Here is a 21,116-nt window from a genome sequence, read left to right as displayed (position 1 = left end):
TGTAATATTTAACTAAAACTTTTGAAACAAACCTTGACCAAAATATTTTTAAAGTAGTAACTAATTAATGTATTAATAAGTTCAAATGCAAAGGAAATACAAATATTATTTGTAAGTTTCAAAAGTTTGACTAAACTATAGTATGACTCCAACGGAAATGAAAAAAAGTTGATAAAATAGGCCAAAAATGATTTGAATTATTTCAAGCTTAGTATGAAGTCTATATAAGTAATGGCATACTAAGAATGATAATCACACAAGTTGATAAGAGTGAAAACAAAGAAAGCATACATAATCAATAGAAAAGATGGTGGAGAAGAGGGTTTTGGCTTTGGTCATGTTTGTTATGGCTTATGGTTTGGCCATAACAAGATTGAGTGAAGGTCAAATGCCTGCTACATGTGATGAGTATAAGCAATTGTTTGCTCCATGTGTGCCATATTTGGTTAGTCAAGAATTTTCCACTCCAACTCCAAGTTGTTGTGCTGGAGCTGCTCAACAGCTTACAAAAGGAAACAATCCTGCAGCCTTAAAAAACCTCTGTACTTGTTTGGATGCCTCTACAGCTAATTTAGGGTTTCATTTTCATAAATTCATACAACTCCCAACAGCATGCAAGATTAAGCTTTCATATTCTATTGAAAAGTGTGTACATAGTTAAAGTAGTTTTTCAACTGCTGAAACCAAACATTCAAACACTTGTAAGGATATATGGTGATGCATGTAAAACAAATAAATGTTATGAAAGGAGGTATCAACTATTTGTAATGACTATTGTTGGTAATTACATATATATAAAGACAAAAATTTTTCCTTTTGTATGTATGTATGAATCTTAAGTGTATTTGTGTGACTACGTGATGAAACTAATCATGTGTTTTAAAAGATAAATAACGAAACAACAAATGAATATTCAATTTAATGATTATAAAGGAGGTTAAGTACATGAACTTTTAGTACATTAGAAAAATGGAAGTGGCGATTGAAAAAGATAAACATAGTTTGGAAAGATATCGTGGGGTCAAACTATGATTCTTGGAGAAACTTAAAATCTAAAAGTAAAAGTGATTATGATTTCTTGTGATGAAAAGGTTGAAAGAAAATATGTGGGAAGGGATACCGAGAAAATTGGTTTGAAATTAATGTTTCTTGGTTTAGGAGGAGAGGAAATAGGATATTGTTTGGGAATGTGGGTCAATGAGGTCTCTATTCCATAAAAGTATCCCAAACTAGATGCGAATTCCCTTTCCATGGATTCAACAATAGGGGAAGTGGATTTTTGCAACAATGGGTCTTGGGAATGGAAATTAGATTGGTGAAGAGAATGTTTCGAACAGCAAAAATCATATGTTCATATTGTATTGAATGAGTTAGGCAAGAGTACAATAAACAATGAGGACTGACGACCCACACGAGTCAGGTGGGCTCGAAGACAGAGACAAGTTAAACTGACTTGAAAACCAAGACGGGTCAGCAGGTCCGATGGCCCAAGCAAAACAGGTGAGCTCGGTGACCCACACGGGTTTGGCAGTCCATACAACCTAGAGGTGTCGGGCAAGCCTGACGACCCAGACATGTTGGCAAGCTCAATGACCCCACCGACCCATTGACCCGACAAGTCTGACCGACCCGTTTCCAAATTTATCATGAACTCAAAACATAATTAAGCCTAAAATAAATATTGATAGAATAAAATTTATTTCACAAGAAATTCAATTATTTTATCCAAAATAAAATTGAAATGTAAGGTATTTTAATTTCTTTATCCGAACAAGTTATTTAGAAAATGAAGAGAATTTAATTCCAAGCAATTAAAATATAATGTATTTCAATTTCTCAGCATTGTTGAAATACTTCACCCAAACATAAAGAAATATGTAAATCTCGAGTTCTCCTTAGGATCTAAATTGAGCCTGTGCATTAACAATATTTTTTTATGATGTTTTAAACTTTAAAAGAATTACTTATGGTCAAAGAAGGCAGTAGATTTACATGAATTATAAAATTAATGTTACTTTAGTTCAATTTAATATATATATATATATATATATATATATACTCAGTAGCTATATATATATATATATATATATATATATATATATTTAAAATTAATTGTGAATGCATAGATTTCAATCTACTACTGATTATCGTTTATGGGTACGTACGTAAGATATTACTTCCATAGCTTACGGGTATTAACTATGTTATAATTAGCCTATACCAAAATGAAGTAATTTAGGAGGAAGTTAGATGAAAATTGTATTTTGAGATGATAAGAAGTAGAAGAAGTAGACTCAATTTGGCCTAACTAGTACAAAAGAGATTCAAATTGTGTTTTCTTGAAGTCATTGTAAAGATGTTTGTAAGGTGTACCTTGGTAGGAACATATGAGGGACAAATGATGATAGTTGTTACTTCATTATGAACAAATGACAATCAACTTTAATATATTTTGTTCTTTCATGGAAAACTAGATTATGAGCAATACGCAATGTTGATTGACTATTACAATACAATCGCATACCTTTAGAATATTAACTCCTAACTCACCAAGTAACTATTTGAGCCATTTTAACTCACATATAATCGCCACCGTAGAGCGATATTTAACCTTTTCAGAAAAGCGAGAAACGATTAATTATTTCTTAGTTTTGCAAGATACTAGAGAAGAACCAAAAAACACCACTCAACTAGTCAAAGAATGTCTTGTAAGTGGGCAACCTGCCGAATCTGAATCACACCATCCTTGTAGTTCCAATTCACTGTTATATCGATATCTTGTCCTTGATGTTTCTTCAAATATGTAATAACCCTTATGGCTACCTCCCAATGCTTTTCACGAGGATTCTGCATAAATTTAGATAAAATGTGGATGTAGTAAGCATGATCAAGTCTAGTCATAGACAAATAGATTAATCGTCCAATCAATCTTTGAATAGGGTTCTAGATCTTCAAGTGGTGTACCAGAAGCCAATGCTAGCATATGGTGTTGTTCCATTGGAAAATCCAAAAGCTTGGCACCTAATAAACATGTGTCTTCATGATTTCCAATGCATATTTTCTTCGACAAAGATAAAACCCATCTGGATTATAGGCTACCTCTAACTCCAAAAAATATTTTAAGACTCTTAAGTCCTTTATATGAAAACCAGAACTTAAGTAAGCTTTAAAAATTTTTATGGCTAAAATATAATTTACTACAATAATTAAATCATCCACATAGGCTAGCACATAGATGCACCACCCTTTATAGAGGTAATTCATCATAAATATCCCATCCAATATCATTATCAACATACTCAATATTAAAATTAATGTGAGGAGTATAAATAACATTGTTTGGTGAGCCAATAAAAAGAAATTCATGTTTGTAAAATTTCCTTCTCAAGAGACAAAGTATTCAAAGGATTCCAAATCATACAATTTCCATTCACTTTTCGTATAGGAGAACCTCACAAATGTACACTTTCGACTTCTATTGAAAAATTAGTATCTATCATGACGTTGATGATGAGCATAACATAAACAACAAAAAATTTTCATGTTAGTGAAATTACTTGGTTTACCAAATAACTTTTCATAATGTGTCAAATATTTAAGCACTTTAGATGGCGTGCAATTAAATAAATCACTTGCTGCTAACACACATTCACCCCTAAACTAACTGCATTGGTAAATTACCTTGAAATCTGAGTGTGTGTGCCGCCACATTCATGATATGTTGATATTTTTTTCACTCTCCTATTTTGTTTTAGAATACCCACATAAGATGGACCAGACCTAATGGGTATGTTCGTTAGCCCGTCCAAAAAAGATGGATCGGTTTAGAGTTTTTAACCCGCCAACCCGTGAACCCGTCGGGTCAACCTGGAGGTTAAGGCGCACCACCCCACCCCGCGACCCATTATCAAATGAAAAAAGGAACATGTTTTACTTTTTGTTTTTGGACACAATGGCTTGCTCAAGTTATTTTTGCCATCTCTTATCTCTCGAAGCTTTCTCTCACATCACACCATCACCACCAGTGGTCTACCACAACGAGTGAACACGCAGCCACCACACCACCTAGAGTGCACGACGCATCCACTCACTCTCATTCTTAGTCAGAAGCGAAACCCTCCAACCAGTTTCTTCCCCAAATTGTCACCCATCAGAGGCGAAACCATCAAACCAAGTTCTTCTTCCCCAAATCGCCATCCATTAGAGGTGAAACCCACAACTTCCAACTGTCGCGCATAATTCTTCCACCATTGGCTATCCCCCTTCACTGCCAAACCCCTCATCGTGCATCCTCCGCCTTGGCTCAACCTTGGACCTCATCTCCAGTGTAGCCCACATCTCATTGTCGTCCTACGATATTGGAACCCTTGGCCACCACTGCATGTTTTTGTGAGGGCTTCACTCTCTATTGTTCCCCCAAGTCAAATCGGAGCTGCAACGAAATGGGTTCATCCTCACTCTAACCTCAATTTGTAATCTGGGTCTGCATCTAAAGCAAAATAAAAAACTCAAATTTTGGCCTTAAGGTGTAAATTAGAGAAAAAAAAATTCAAAATTGGCAAGCTAACCCACTGACCGGCCCATTTACGGGTCGGGTTGTAAGTTGTAACCCGTTTTCAATTGGTGGGTCAGCCTAACTTGACTCGTTTTTCGTGGGCCAATAATGGAATGGGCTCACAATGGACTAATTCAAGTAAACTACTTGTAGTATGCTCACTTACTGAAAAATGATTCCTATGTTGTTTAGAAAGGGGGGCATATATCACAAATTTTACTATTATTGCTTCTACTAAACAAAATCACATGAGGGATTAAGTTTAACTCATTTCCTGTCGAGTAACCCAAACGACTATACCACATATCAATTGACAAATCTTTGTCAAATACTAATGCGTGTATATTCGGAATACCTAAAAAAAACACCATCGATTCGCTCATTTGCTCCAATGAATGTTCTCATCTTTTAGTCCTATATTACACACAATGCATTTGTAAATTGAACGATATAATTTTGAGGCATCAAATAATTGAGATATAAAAAAATTAAATTGCATGTTAATTGTGGCACAAAATAGACATTATCAAGTTGCAAACTACCATCCAAAATCATATTGCCCTCTTTTGTAGCCGTGGCAACTTTTCCATTCGGTAATCTCGCGGGTATAGTGATAAGTATGAAAAATACTTATTATTCATGTTTGATTACAATTAAGAGGTCCAATCAAACATGAATAATAAGTATTTTTCATACTTTTAAGCGATGTGGGACTATTGGATCTATGGTAGGAACATAAGCCCCCCAATCGAGGTGTAAAGGGAATGAACGGATCATTCCCAAAGGTGGCTTCAGGGACTAATGGTTTTGTTATCAGTCACACGAAACTAATCATTCTGTTATCGGCCCCATGGTGGGCGCCAATATTCTGGTCCTAAGTCTAATGTATTGTCAATCACCACACATCCGATGTATTCTTCTCTTTGGAGCATGTGTTCTGTCACAATTTTATTCTTAGAAGGCGCCTCAAAGGGTGAAAATAGAAATGAGTATTGAGTATGTGGTAGGAATAATAATTTATAAATATTATATAATACATCCATATATATATATATATATATATATATATATATATATATATATATATATATATATATATATATATATATAACATATTTACACAAAAGGCTTAATACCTAATTTGGTCCTCTAATTTTATTCGAATTTTTAAAAAGACCCATAATTTTTCATTTGCTCAATTTAGTCCTCCAATTTTTAAAAAATGTTCAATTTAGTCCTTTCCATTAAATTGACGTTAACGTCGTATCCGTACAGTGTTACGTGTCATGTTATTGTCACCTAACCGTGCTTGTTTTCAATTTTGTCCCTTTATTTATAATTTTATCCAATTTTATCCAAATTAAATTGCATGTTATTGTCATGTCACAATAAAATGACATGTGATACTGTACGGACACAACATTAACATCAATTTAACGGAAATGACTAAATTGAATATTTTTAAGAAATTAGTGGACTAAATTGAACAAATGAAAAATTAGGGATCTTTTCAAAAATTCGAATAAAATTAGAGGACCAAATTTAGTATTAATCCTAAACAAAAAATAAACCATAAATGTGAAACTTTAATTAGCATTTTTGATAAACTAGCTTAATTTTATTTTAAATAATTTTATTTTAAAGAAAAACTCTATTTTAAAATAATTTCTTTAAATTTTGTTTTAAAATATAATAATAATAATAATAATAATAAAGTAAAATAGGGATTTTTGTTTTTAGATTAAAAACTATGAAATTACAAAATTAAAAAATATATAAATAAAAAATCTTTTCTGACCATTTTATTTTATTTTAATTCATTAAAAATTAAACATAATAAAAAAAAACAAACAAAAACAATTTTAAGCATGGGAACAATTCTTCTGATGGTTTCAAATTCTTCTCACGGTTCCAACTACCGCCATTCACAACCGCTGAGTGGACTATTACTCTTTAATCACAGGAATTTTTGGAGAGATTATTTTTCTACTGTATTACACCCGTGCAAGCACCATCACCTTCTTCCTTACATCTCCCGCCATCACCAAACTCCACACTTCCATTCATCTTCAACTTTCCTACACTTGCAATATAGATATACAACACCCACTTCCTCCAATCTTCGTTCTACCGGCGACTTCTGATGGTGGTTGGCACTGTATGATTTATTTGTTTTTGGACTGGTTTACTCCATGCACCCTTGCATTTACATGTGGCACCCCATAATTCTTACCCTCTTTTTAAAGTCATTTTTTTTTTACACATGAAACTTTGTTTTTTAAATAAACAAAAATTAAAAGTTATTTTCTTTATTTTTTCTTTTAGTGTCTACTCGACCTCTCGCATCGCATGACAAACATTTTCAAAATAAAAAAATTATAAAAAATGAGTTAGGTGTCTACCCGACAGCCCGCATTGTATGACACCCATTTTCAAATGAGAAAATATATAAAGATTTTTTGTGTCTACCTGACCACTCGCATCACATGACACCCATTTTCTAAATATTAAATTTAAATAACATTTTTGGAATATACAAAAATTGTAAAAATGGTTTTGGTGTCTAATTGACCGCTCACGTTACACGATACTATAAAAATGTTTTGGTGTCTACTTGACAGCTCGCGTTGCACGACACTCCTTTTCAAAACTACAAATATAAAAAAAAAATTGGTGTCAACTCGGTCGCACGCGTTGAATGACACTCATTTTAAAAAATGTAAAAAATGCAACTTTCAAAAATTAAATATTTTAATAAAATTTTTATAAAGAACTATGTAGCCTTGATTTCTCATTTTAATGAGAATACGTAAGACCAAGGTTGATCCTTGTCGAGTCCTTTTCAATCGAAAAATATGTCTATTCAATGTTTTCTTATTCCTTATTTATCGAAAAAATTAATATTTAAAATAAATACATCTCTTCTTCCACATTTCATTAAAGGTACCGTCTTTGGGCAGATGTCGTAGGGTGCTAATACATTTCTTATGCGTAACCGACTCTCAGACCCTAAATCTGGTTTTCGCAAACTTTATTTTATCTTTATGATTTTGCATAGTTTTCCATAATAAATTATGGTGACGACTTCAAATCTGCACTTTCAAACCAATTTCTATTTGATTTATGTCCCATTTTAGGTTGCGATACTATGAACAATAATAATTTTTTTTATCATGTTTTAAACTTTAAAAGGATTACTTATGGTAGATTTACATGAATTATAAAATTGATGTTATATATATATATATATATATATTAAAAAATTATATTCACTAAAATAAATAATATCATTATTAACTTTAAAAGAATTACTTATGGTCAAAGATATGAGTATAACATTTTCAATAATAGTCATATTTTTTTTATTAAAAATGACGTTATAAAATATTACATTTTTCTTAATTATTAACCAATATTTTCATGATTTTTACTACTAAATTTTAATATACATATCAATACTTAATTTTGTAAGTCATTTTTTAATAAGAAATATCAATACAACATTTATATAAATAATAAATTTTGTCTTAAGAGAGAGACAATATTTCTCTATTTTGAACAAAAAAGAATTGGGACTAAATTGAAATAAATATACATATGTGGAGACTAAATTGAAAAAAATAGACATACGTGGGGACTAAATTGAAATCAAGACAATGACATTTGGTATAAACATTGACACGTGACAGCACATTGCCACATGACACTAATGGTGCCACGTGTCACACTAGGGATCTTATATGTGGCAAAAAAAAATTCAAAAAATTAAAAAAAAATTAAAAAACCAAATACTGGCACTTGTCATGCCGTTAATGGTGTTAATAATTTGTAGGGACTAAATTGAAATAAAGACAATGACACTTGATAGAAACACTAACAAGTGATAGCTCATTATCACGTGACACTAACGGTGCCACGTGTCACACTAAAGATCTGAGACGTTGCAAAAGATTAAAAAAATTAAAAAATAAAAAAAATAAAAATCAAATATTGACACGTGTCACGCTGTTAACGACATTAATATTTTTTTTCTAAAAGAAACCTAATTGAGACACTTTTTCAAAAATCAGGATGCAATTAACACATTACTCTGGAAAGGGATTTGTAGAACAAAATTTTGAAATATGATTTCCTTATGAAATACATATAGAATAAACTTCTCGGTATGTATTAAATGCATTTTGGAACAATCTTTTCCAAACTAAATTTCTGAAACAAGCTTTCTGTAGCAAATTTTTTGAAGCAAGCTTTTTAAAACATATGTATTAATCTCCTAAACAAGCTTCTTTCGAATGCATGTGATGGGAAATAAACTTTCTAGAATAAGATGTTTTTCTAAAAATATTTTAATCTCTTTTCTCTTAATATGAGGTGCAGCTAGTAACAATGAGGTGTGAAATAGTAAAACAGTAAGAAAATATATAAATTTCAGAGTTCTCCTCAAATCTAAATTGCGTCCGTGTATTAACAATATTTTTAGAACGATGTTTTAAACTTTAAAAAAATTATTTATTGTCAAAGAAGACAGTATAGATTTAGATTAATTATAAAATTAATGTTACGAAAGTAATATACATATATATATATATATATATATATATATATATATAATTATATCAAAAAATTATACTTTTATATTAAATAATATCAGGATTAACTATATTAATTTAAATAAATATAATATTAAAAAATAAAATTAATTAATCTAATATTAACCTTACCAAACACGTCAAATAAATTATAAATTAAAAATAAAAGTCAACTTAATTAATATTAATCAAAATATATATAAATATCTAAATTATATAATTATATAAAATTACCGTTGAGTAAATTATATTAATTTTGTTTAGTTTAATTTGACGTTGGAGTCAATTCCATTTTTATTAATCGTGATATTATTATTTAATACTTAATTAGATATGTTTTTATAGTTGAAAAAAATGACTTGATTTATCCATGTTTGAGTCCTTATAATTTACTTATTAATTACAAATAAAATTCAATTATATTATTTTAATAAAAAAGATTCTATGTATAAAATTATTTTGACCAACTTCAATGTCAATGATTATATTTGGCTTGGATTTCATATATGTTCTTTAATTTAATTTTAAGACTTTTAAAATATATAAACAGTTATATGAAATAACAAACAAGAATATAAATTAATTAAAATACATTGTATGTAATATTTCACTAAAACTTCTGAAACAAACCTTGACCAAAATATTTTTAAAGCAATAACTAATTAATGTATTCATAAGTACAAATGCCAAGGAAACACAAAATTTATTTGTAAGTTTTAAATGTTTGACAAAACTATAATATGACTCCAACGGAAAAGAAAAAAAAGTGATAAAATATGCCAAAAATGATTTGAATTATTTCAAGCTTAGTATGAAGTCTATATAAGTAATGGCATACTAAGAATGATAATCACACAAGTTGATAAGAGTGAAAACAAAGAAAGCATACATAATCAATAGAAAAGATGGTGGAGAAGAGGGTTTTGGCTTTGGTCATGTTTGTTATGGCTTATGGTTTGGCCATAACAAGATTGAGTGAAGGTCAAATGCCTGTTACATGTGATGAGTATAAGTCATTGTTTGCTCCATGTGTGCCTTATTTGGTTAGTCAAGAATTTTGCACTCCAACTCCAAGTTGTTGTGCTGGAGCTGCTCAACAGCTTACAAAAGGAAACAATCCTGCAGCCTTAAAAAACCTCTGTACTTGTTTGGATGCCTCTACAGCTAATTTAGGGTTTCATTTTCAGAAATTCATACAACTCCCAACAGCATGCAAGATTAAGCTTTCATATTCTATTGAAAAGTGTGTACATAGTTAATGTAGTTTTTCAACTGCTGGAACCATACATTCACAACACTTGTAAGGATATATGGTGATGCATGTAAAACAAATAAATGTTATGAAAGGAGGTATCAACTATTTGTAATGACTATTGTTAGTGATTACATCTATATAAAGACAAAAATTTTTCCTTTTGTATGTATGTATGAATCTTAAGTGTATTTGTGTGACTACGTGATGAAACTAATCATGTGTTTTAAAAGATAAATAACGAAACAACAAATGAATATTCAATTTAATGATTATAAAGGAGGTTAAGTACATGAAATTTGAGTACATTAGAAAAATGGAAGTGGCGATTGAAAAAAATAAACATAGTTTGGAAAGATATCGTGGAGTCAAACTATGATTCTTGGAGAAACTTAAAATCTACAAGTAAAAGTGATTATGATTTCTTGTGATGAAAAGATTTAAGGAAAACATGTGGGAAGGGATACCGAGAAAATTGGTTTGAAATTAATGTTTCTTGGTTTCGGAGGAGAGGAAATAGGATCTTGTTTTGGGAATGTGGGTCAATGAGGTCTCTATTCTAGAAAAGTATCGCAAACTTGATGCGAATTCCCTTTCGATGGATTCAACAATAGGGGAAGTGGATTTTTGCAACAATGGGTCTTGGGAATGGAAATTAGATTGGTGAAGAGAATGCTTCGAACAGGAAAAATCATAGGTTCATATTGTATTGAATGAGTTAGGCAAGAGTACAATAAATAATGAGGACTGACGACCAACACGAGTCAGGTGGGCTCGAAGACAAAGACAGGTTAAACCGATTTGAAAACCAAGACGGGTCAGCAGGTCCGATGGCCCAAGCAAAACGGGCGAGCTTGGTGACCCACACGGGTTTGGCGGTCCATACAACCTAGAGTTGTCGGGCAAGCCTGACGACCCAAACTGACGACCCAGACATGTTGGCAAGCCCAATGACCCGACCGACCCATTGACTCGACAAGTCTGACCGACCCGTTTCCAAATTTATCATGAACTAAAAACATAATTAAGCCTATAATAAATATTGATAGAATAAAATTTATTTCACAAGAAATTCAATTATTTTATCCAAAATAAAATTGAAATGTAAGGTATTTTAATTTTTTTATCCGAACAAGTTATTTAGAAAATAAAGAGAATTTAATTGCAAGCAATTAAAATATAATGTATTTCAATTTCTCAGCATTATTAAAATACTTCCCCCAAACATAAGGAAATATATAAATCTCGAGTTCTCCTTAGGATCTAAATTGAGCCTGTGCATTAACAATATTTTTTTATGATATTTTAAACTTTAAAAGAATTACTTATGGTCAAAGAAGGCAGTAGATTTACATGAATTATAAAATTAATGTTACTTTACTTCAAAGTAATATATATATATATATATATATATATATATATATATATATATATATAATTATGTTGAAAAATTATATTCTTTAAATTAAATAGTAATAGGATTAACTACATTAATTTAAATAAATATAATATTAAAAAATAAAATTAATTAATCTAATATTAACCTTAACAATTACGTCAAATAAATTATAAATTAAAAATATAAGTCAACTTAATTAATATTAATCAAAATAAATATAAATATCTAAATTATATAATTATATAAAATTACCGTTTAGTAAATTATATTAATTTTGTTTAGTTTAATTTGACGTTGGAGTCAACTCCATTTTTATTAGTCCTCATCTTATTATTTAATACTTAATTAGATATGCTTTTATAGTTGAAAAAAATGACTTGATTTATCCATGTCTGAGTCCTTATAATTTACTTATTAATTACAAATAAAATTCAATTATACTATTTTAATAAGAATGACTCTATGTTTAAAATGGTTTTGACCAACTTCAATGTCAATGATTATATTTGGCATAGATTTCATATATGTTATTTAGTTTAATTTTAAGATTTTTAAAATATATAAAGAGTTATATTAAATAACAAACAAGAATATAAATTAATTAAAATACATTGTATGTAATATTTTACTAAAACTTCTGAATCAAACCTTGACCAAAATATTTTTAAAGTAGTAACTAATTAATGTATTAATAAGTTTAAATGCAAAGGAAATACAAAAATTATTTGTAAGTTTCAAATGTTTGACTAAGCTATAGTATGACTACAACTGAAAAGAAAAAAAAGTGATAAAATATGCCAAAAATGATTTGAATTATTTCAAGCCTAGTATGAAGTCTATATAAGTAATGGCAAACTAAGAATGATAATCACACAAGTTTATAAGAGTGAAAATAAAGAAAGCATACATAATCAATATAAAAGATGGTGGAGAAGAGGGTTTTGGCTTTGGTCATGTTTGTTTTGGCTTATGGTTTGGCCATAACAAGATTGAGTGAAGGTCAAATGCCTGCTACATGTGATGAGTATAAGCCATTGTTTGCTCCATGTGTGCCTTATTTGGTTAGTCAAGAATTTTCCACTCCAACTCCAAGTTGTTGTGCTGGAGCTGCTCAACAGCTTACAAAAGGAAACAATCCTGCAGCCTTAAAAAACCTATGTACTTGTTTGGATACCTCTACAACTAATTTAGGGTTTCATTTTCAGAAATTGATACAACTCCCAACAGCATGCAAGATTAAGCTTTCATATTCTATTGAAAAGTGTGTACATAGTTAAAGTTGTTTTTCAACTGCTGAAACCATACATTCACAACACTTGTAAGGATATATGGTGATGCATGTAAAACAAATAAATGTTATGAAATGATGTATCAACTATTTGTAATGACTATTGTTGGTGATTACATCTATATAAAGACAAAAATTTTTCCTTTTGTATGTATGTAAGAATCTTAAGTGTATTTGTGTGACTACGTGATGAAACTAATCATGTGTTTTAAAAGATAAATAACGAAACAACAAATGAATATTCAATTTAATGATTATAAAGGAGGTTAAGTACATGAACTTTAAGTACATTAGAAAAATGGAAGTGGCAATTGAAAAAGATAAACATAGTTTGGAAAGATATCGTGGAGTCAAACTATGATTCTTGGAGAAACTTAAAATCTACAAGTAAAAGTGATTATGATTTCTTGTGATGAAAAGATTTAAGGAAAACATGTGGGAAGGGATACCGAGAAAATTGATTTGAAATTAATGTTTCTTGGTTTAGGAGGAGAGGAAATAGGATCTTATTTTGGGAATGTGGGTCAATGAGTTCTCTATTCCAGAAAAGTATCCCAAACTAGATGCGAATTCCCTTTCCATGAATTCAACAATAGGGGAAGTGGCTTTTTGCAACAATGGGTCTTGGGAATGGAAATTAGATTGGTGAAGAGAATTCTTCGAACAGGAAAAATCATAGGTTCATATTGTATTGAATGAGTTAGGCAAGAGTACAATAAACAATAAGTACTGACGACCCACACGAGTCAGGTGGGCTCGAAGACAAAGACAGGTTAAACCGACTTGAAAACCAAGACGGGTCAGCAGGTCCGATGGCCCAAGCAAAACGAGCGAGCTCGGTGACCCACACGGGTTTGGCGGTCCATACAACCTAGAGGTGTCGGGCAAGCCTGACGACCCAGACTGACGACCCAGACATGTTGGCAAGCCCAATGACCAGACCGACCCATTGACCCGACAAGTCTGACCGACCCGTTTCCAAATTTATCATGAACTCAAAACATAATTAAGCCTAAAATAAATATTGATAGAATAAAATTTATTTCACCAGAAATTCAATTATTTTATCCAAAATAAAATTGAAATGTAAGGTATTTTAATTTTTTTATCCGAACAAGTTATTTAGAAAATGAAGAGAATTTAATTGCAAGCAATTAAAATATAATGTATTTCAATTTCTCAGCATTGTTGAAATACTTCACCCAAACATAAGGAAATATGTAAATCTCGAGTTCTCCTTAGGATCTAAATTGAGTCTGTGCATTAACAATAATTTTTTATGATGTTTTAAACTTTAAAAGAATTACTTATGGTCAAAGAAGGCAGTAGATTTACATGAATTATAAAATTAATGTTACTTTAGTTCAAAGGAATATATATATATATATATATATATATATATATATATATATATATATATAATTATGTTAAAAAATTATATTCTTTAAGTTAAATAATATCAGTATTAACTACATTAATTTAAATAAATATAATATTAAAAAATAAAATTAATTAAAATAATATTAACCTTATCAAAGACGTCAAATAAATTATAAATTAAAAAAAAAGTCAACTTAATTAATATTAATCAAAATAAATATAAATATCTAAATTATATAGTTATATAAAATTAACGTTGAGTAAATTATATTAATTTTGTTTAATTTAATTTGACGTTGGAGTCAACTCCGTTTTTATTAGTCGTCATCTTATTATTTAAACTTAATTAGATATGTTTTTATAGTTGGAAAAAATGACTTGATTTATCCATGTTTGAGTCCTTATAATTTACTTATTAATTACAAATAAAATTCAATTATATTATTTTAATAACAATGACTCTATGTATAAAATGATTTTGACCAACTTCAATGTCAATGATTATATTTGGCATGGATTTCATATATGTTATTTAATTTAATTTTAAGATTTTTAAAATATATAAACAGTTATATTAAATAACAAACAAGAATATAAATTCATTAAAATACATTGTATGTAATATTTCACTAAAACTTCTGAAACAAACCTTGACCAAAATATTTTTAAAGCAGTAACTAATTAATGTATTAATAAGTTTAAAGGCAAAGGAAACATAGAAATTATTTGTAAGTTTCAAATGTTTGACTAAACTATAGTATGACTCCAACGGAAAAGAAAAAAAGTGATAAAATATGCCAAAAATGATAATTACACAAGTTGATAAGAGGGAACACAAAGAAAGCGTAGATAATCAATAGAAAAGATGGTGGAGAAGAGGGTTTTGGCTTTGGTCATGTTTGTTATGGCTTATGGTTTGGCTAAACAAGATTGAGTGAAGGTCAAATGCTTGCTACATGTGATGAGTAGAAGCCATTGTTTGCTCCATGTGTGCCTTATTTGGTTAGTCAAGAATTTTCCACTCCAACTCCAAGTTGTTGTGTTGGAGCTGCTCAACAGCTTACAAAAGGAAACAATCCTGCAACCTTAAAAAACCTCTGTACTTGTTTGGATGCCTCTACAACTAATTTAGGGTTTCATTTTCATAAATTCATACAACTCCCAACATTATGCAAGATTAAGCTTTCATATTCTATTGAAAAGTGTGTACATAGTTAAAGTAGTTATTCAACTGCTGAAACCATACATTCACAATACTTGTAAGGATATGTGTTGATACATGTAAAATAACTAAATGTTATGAAAGGAGGTATCAACTATTTGTAATAACTATTGTTTGTGATTACATCTATATAAAGACATAATTTCTGTTTATGTATGTTTGCATCTTAAGGGTATTTGTGTGACTACGTAATGAAGATAATCATGCCTTTTAAAAGTTAAACTAACTTTGGAGTCAAAGTATGATTCTTGGAGACACTTAAATTGTACAAGTAAAAGTTATTATGATTTTCGTTGATGGAAAGACTTAAGGAAAACATGTGGGAAGGGATACAGAGAAAACTGGTTTGATAATAATGTGTCCTCGTTTAGGAGAAGAGGAGATAATATATTGTTTTAGGAAGGTGGTTTAATGAGGTCTCTCTTCCAAAAAAATGATCTAAGACTAGATGCAAATTCCCTTTCCATGGATGTAACAATAGGGGAATTGGATTTTTTGCAACAAGGGGTCTTGAAAATGGAAATTAGAATGGTGAAGAGAATGCTTCTAGCGGGAGAAATCACAGGTTGATATTTTATTTAATGAGTTGCAAATTAGTACAATAAACATGAGGAAGGAAGATCGTTGTGTTTGGAAGGATAGTAAAACTAAAATTTACACACTAAAATCAGTGTATAATAAAATTAGAAAACGAATTATGGGCAAAGATACAAATCTAAATAGACAATTTTGAAATGTCAAATCATCACTAGGGGATTTACATTTTTATTTTAAAGTTTAGTTAAATAAAATCGTAACTTGTGGCAATCTAACCAAAAAAGGGGTGATGTCAAAAGTCGTGAATGTGTCATGTGTGGCAGGGGTGAGGAAACAGTTCAGCACCTATTCTTTAACTATATATCAATAGGGAAAATTTGGAACATGTGTGACAAATGGTCAGTAATTGTTACTTCACATCACAATAAAGCGAAAAATCACTTTCAACAAATTAGGTTACTTGGGCTAAGCAATAAAATCAACAATGTGTGGAAGTGTATGTGGATTGCTATGTTTGGACAATATGAATGCATAGAATATTAGCACTTTTAGTTCCACTTTGAAGGAAATAAAGAAGGTATTTAACTTAGCTAAAGTAAAAGCTTGGATTTGGATATAAAGTCCTAAAAGCTAGATTCTCATATCCTGATTAGTGTTTATGTCCAATTTTATGGATAAAATCTTTGAGCTATTTTGTTTGAAGGTAGATATATCAATTATATGAATCTAATAAAGTATTACATATCTACCCTAATCATTTCTCTGACTGAAAAGTCAAGAGCTTTAATATATCAAGTTGTAGTGCATGTTTTATCTGTGCCTATTTTCTGGGTATGCAACATGTGAAAGATTTCTTTGGAACATTTGCATTTATATGAATGGAAACAAAAACATGTAATGCAAAGTTGTGATTTGATGTAAAATGAACTTTGAGTACATTAGGAAAATGGAAGTGGCAAATGAAAAGGATTATCTTTCTATTCCCCCATTCTGTCAAATAGAAGCCTTATAAATTGTATTGACTGAAAATTTGCCATTGTTGAACCATATCCTCTCACCATAAAAAATCCCACTATGTTATCCCATTCTCTCACATGATTTGTCATTTTCAAACCCCACTCGTATGCACCCACAAAGCTTCACAACAACCCCTTGTTCCTCTGCCATTGTCGTATCCCTGAAGCTTCCATTTTGGAACCCCAACCCCATTCGTTTTCACCCACGAAGGCTTGCACAAAATGTGCGTGTTTGTAGAGGTTTTATTTCAATTTCCCCTAAATTTACGTTGACAACCCTTCTTTCCTTCTCGTTTGAAATCTGCAACCTATAACCTTACCAAAACCCATCCCACTTCTTCTAAACCATGTCTAAGTGTATTTCGGGAAAACTTGTCTGAAATATTTTTAAACTTAATTTGAAACTCAATAGCACTTAACTTGTAATCCCCCCTTGTTCCTCTGCCATTGTTAAATCCTTGAAGCTTCCATTTTGGAACCCCAACCCCATTCGTTTTCACCCACAAAGGCTTGCACGAAATGTGCGTGTTTGTAGAGATTTTATTTCCATTTCCCCTAACTTTACGTTGACAACCCTTCTTTCCTTCTCCTATGAACTTTGCAATCCATAACCTTACCAAAGCATATCCCACTTCTTCTAAACCGTGTCTAAGTGTATTTCAAGAAAAAAAACTTGCTTGAAATATTTTTAAACTTAACTAGTATTTGTACCTGTGCATACGCACGAGTAATTTTTTTTTGTTTTTTATTATATTTTTAAAAGGGTCACACAAGTGCTTTTTTTTATTAAGTTGGGCTTTACATTTGGGTCATGTTAAGTTGTTTTTTTATCCAACACATAAATAATTTGTATTTTCTTTTATTTTGGTTTGTATTTGGATTGTATTAAATTTTATTTAGATTTTAATTAGAATTACAATTTAGTTTTGACTGAAAAAAATAAAAAAAAAATTGTATTTTTTTAATTAAGTGAATCCGTAAGTCAACCCATTTAACCCGCCAACCGTGGTGGGCCGGGTCGGGTTCAAATTGTTTTGGCTCGCAAAAAAGTGAGTCGGGTTGGGTTGACTCACTAAATCATCAACCCGTGGTGGGTCGAGCAGGGTCGGGCTGGGTTACCTATTTTTACAACTGTATAATAACATGGTAATATTGCTTATTATAGAAAGAATAAATTAATAAATGTCTTTGAAATCAAGTTATAATATTATATATACTTATGGACATGTTGACAAGTAATGTTGAAAGGTATTAACTAACCGTGTATCAGTTGATCAAATCTGTTGACAACCAATTAGCTATTATAATCATCATACATGATGGAGGTGAATAAACCAATTATGGTGATGTCTTTAGTTAAAAACTAAATATCAGTTTGGCCATCTTTGTTGATTATTTAATTGCGTTAAAATTTTTGTTGTTGGTTGGTTTTCATTTAAATGCATTTTGTCAGATAAAGGCTGGTTGGGATAAATTAATGGTCAACGGTGAAAGTTGACAAAGTAGTTAAGAGCTTGTTGGAGCATTTACAAACATGTGATCGACGAACAAAGTTCATGTACTTATTCGAGAAACTTCAAACATGGCACCAGATAACCAAGTTCTTGTTATGATTTATGTGGGGTGGTGTTTGAGTTTATATTTCAAATTTCTTTAATTCTTTATTCCCTGAAATATAATGAAATTGTTTATGGAATTAAGTTTCAGAAATGATTGATAAATATGGGAGAAAATATACAAACATGTATCTTTAGATCTGTTGAAGAAAGAAATGTTAAGGGTGTTTTTTTTTGTCTTGTCTTTGGATCCATTGAAGAAAGAGATAAGGGTGTTTATTTGTCTTATTGTCAAAGTTTGTATATTATTTTTCTTTTAACTAGTGTTGGTTCCAGTCTCTATTCCAGATTCACTTACGGTTCTGTTTTTGTAAACAAAAAATTAAATTTTGTTTCTATAGTCATTTTTAATTGTGGTAGTGATTGTTGTATTAACTTGAATAAATGTCTTTAGAAGTATTTTGTTGTTAGTGATTGTTGTAATAATAAGCTTCTGTTAGTTATTGTTTGTAAGTGGAGCAACAAATATATAGATGAATACTTAACTAAATATTAGGAAAGATATGCATAGATCCAAATGAAGTGTAGATCATTACAGGTTATACATTCTGGAAAATTTCTTTGAAAATGACATTGGTTGTAGATTCCAAAGGATTTTTTTCACTGTCATGGATTAAAATCTTTAATCCAGCCCGACTTTGCAGCTTAGAAACTACAACATACAATTGACCATGGCTAAATACTGGGGTAGGCAAATACAGACCAACTGTTTCCAAAGATTATCCTTGAGATTTGTTTATGGTCATAGCATAAGATAACATGATGGGGAATTGTCTTCTGATGAGCTTAAAAGGCCATGGAGACTGTGACTATGACATGGACATTCGTGATTGTGTCTTCTTGCATTAATAATCTTTGCACCGATTACATGTTTTGCAGGTTTTGTTACTATTAATCTGCTCCCATTACACAAACCTTCTGATTGATCCAAATTTCTTAAAAGCATAATTGGTGCCCCAACCTTTAGGTTAATAATGTGGTTTGGTAAACCTGATGTTTTTAACGAATTTAGGAATTATGGAGTAATGCCTTCATATGGGTCAACTTCCATGTTGTTTGATGTGTCAATAGAATCTGAGCTTAGATATTGTTTATTAGTAAAGTTTAACACTTATTGAACATGAATAAGTTATAACTAAAAAAAATGCATTTGTCGTTACCAGGTATTGATTGTAGGACATAGTCATTGATTTCATCAACTGTTTCAATTCTACTTGCCAATATTGCTCTGGTTTTGAGGAAGGTTTCATCTTTGTATTTTTGCATCAGTATTGGATATGTGGTAGACATTATGGCTTCAATAGGATCAATATCGTTTAGAATTAATAGGTCAGATGGAATGTCTATATCAACTAAACCATCATTTGGTTCACTTAGTGTACCATCACGAATTCGAATTATCCAAGATGAGAACTGTTCAATTTCTTCAGCAGTAGACCTCTGTAATCCATCTTGTAAGAGTCTCAGGTTCTTTATTAGAGTCATAATCTAACAATGATCCCATAGATATGATGAGTTTATTGTTGCGTGAACAATATTTGATCTGCTATCTTGTGGAACAACGTGAAGAATTTGTCTAAAATCCCCTCCAAATACTATTACTTTGCCTCCAAACACTGAATCACATTTCATTATGTCTTTCAAAGTTCTATCCAATGCTTCAAAATAATATTTGTGGGTCATTGGCGCTTCATCCCAAATAATTAGTTTAGCAATCTTCAACAAATATGAAGGTTCATTTCTATTTGAAATATTGCAGACAAAGTACTCTAGTGTGGGGACTGGAATCTTGAATTTAGAATGTGTTATTCTACCTGCTGGTAATAATAGAGAAGCTATGTCACTCGATGCAACTACAAGTACAATTTTACCTTTTGATCGTAAAGTAGAACATAATGTCATCCACATAAATGTTTTTCTTGTTCCTCTATAGCCATATAAAAAAACATTCCACCTTGTTCATGATTTACAACATATATTATCTTTTGGAAAATTTGTCTTCGTTCTTCTGTCATAATATATGCATTATATTAGTATATAATGAACTATAGTACAATATGCAATATATTTATGTATATTAAGATAAAAAATTTAAACCTGTCATGGAGTTGAAATATGATTGAAACAGAAGTTATTCATCAACATTGTTGTAATCAAGTTCTATATATATTAACCTATTTCCAAATTGTTGTCCTAGAAAATGATTAGTATATGGCATGGATGCAGGATGAAAGGACGGAATGCTTTTGATGTGTTTTGTTA

General features: G+C 30.5%; 3 protein-coding genes and 1 pseudogene across 3 annotated transcripts; 3 read left to right on the top strand and 1 right to left on the bottom strand.

Annotated features, from left to right (window-relative positions):
- Positions 1-307: 307 nt before the first annotated feature.
- On the top strand, positions 308-661 carry LOC114188435 (non-specific lipid-transfer protein D, cotyledon-specific isoform-like). Its single transcript, XM_028077017.2, has one exon. It carries the CDS (start codon positions 308-310, stop codon positions 659-661), a length of 354 nt encoding a protein of 117 aa, XP_027932818.2.
- Positions 662-10,049: 9,388 nt separating this feature from the next.
- LOC146885736 (non-specific lipid-transfer protein D, cotyledon-specific isoform-like) lies at positions 10,050-10,403 on the top strand. Its single transcript, XM_085675069.1, has one exon. The coding sequence runs from the start codon at positions 10,050-10,052 to the stop codon at positions 10,401-10,403; it is 354 nt and encodes a 117-aa protein (XP_085531195.1).
- A 2,315-nt stretch (positions 10,404-12,718) lies between these two features.
- Positions 12,719-13,072, top strand: LOC146885735 (non-specific lipid-transfer protein D, cotyledon-specific isoform-like). Its single transcript, XM_085675068.1, has one exon. The coding sequence runs from the start codon at positions 12,719-12,721 to the stop codon at positions 13,070-13,072; it is 354 nt and encodes a 117-aa protein (XP_085531194.1).
- A 6,321-nt stretch (positions 13,073-19,393) lies between these two features.
- On the bottom strand, positions 19,394-20,756 carry LOC146885734 (uncharacterized; annotated as a pseudogene).
- Between the last annotated feature and the right edge of the window lie 360 nt (positions 20,757-21,116).

Source organism: Vigna unguiculata, chromosome 6, assembly GCF_037176805.1.
Source record: "Vigna unguiculata cultivar grain cowpea cultivar isolate G323 ecotype 2 chromosome 6, ASM3717680v1, whole genome shotgun sequence".
Lineage (NCBI taxonomy): Eukaryota > Viridiplantae > Streptophyta > Magnoliopsida > Fabales > Fabaceae > Vigna > Vigna unguiculata.
This window is presented reverse-complemented; position numbering and strand designations above follow the sequence as displayed.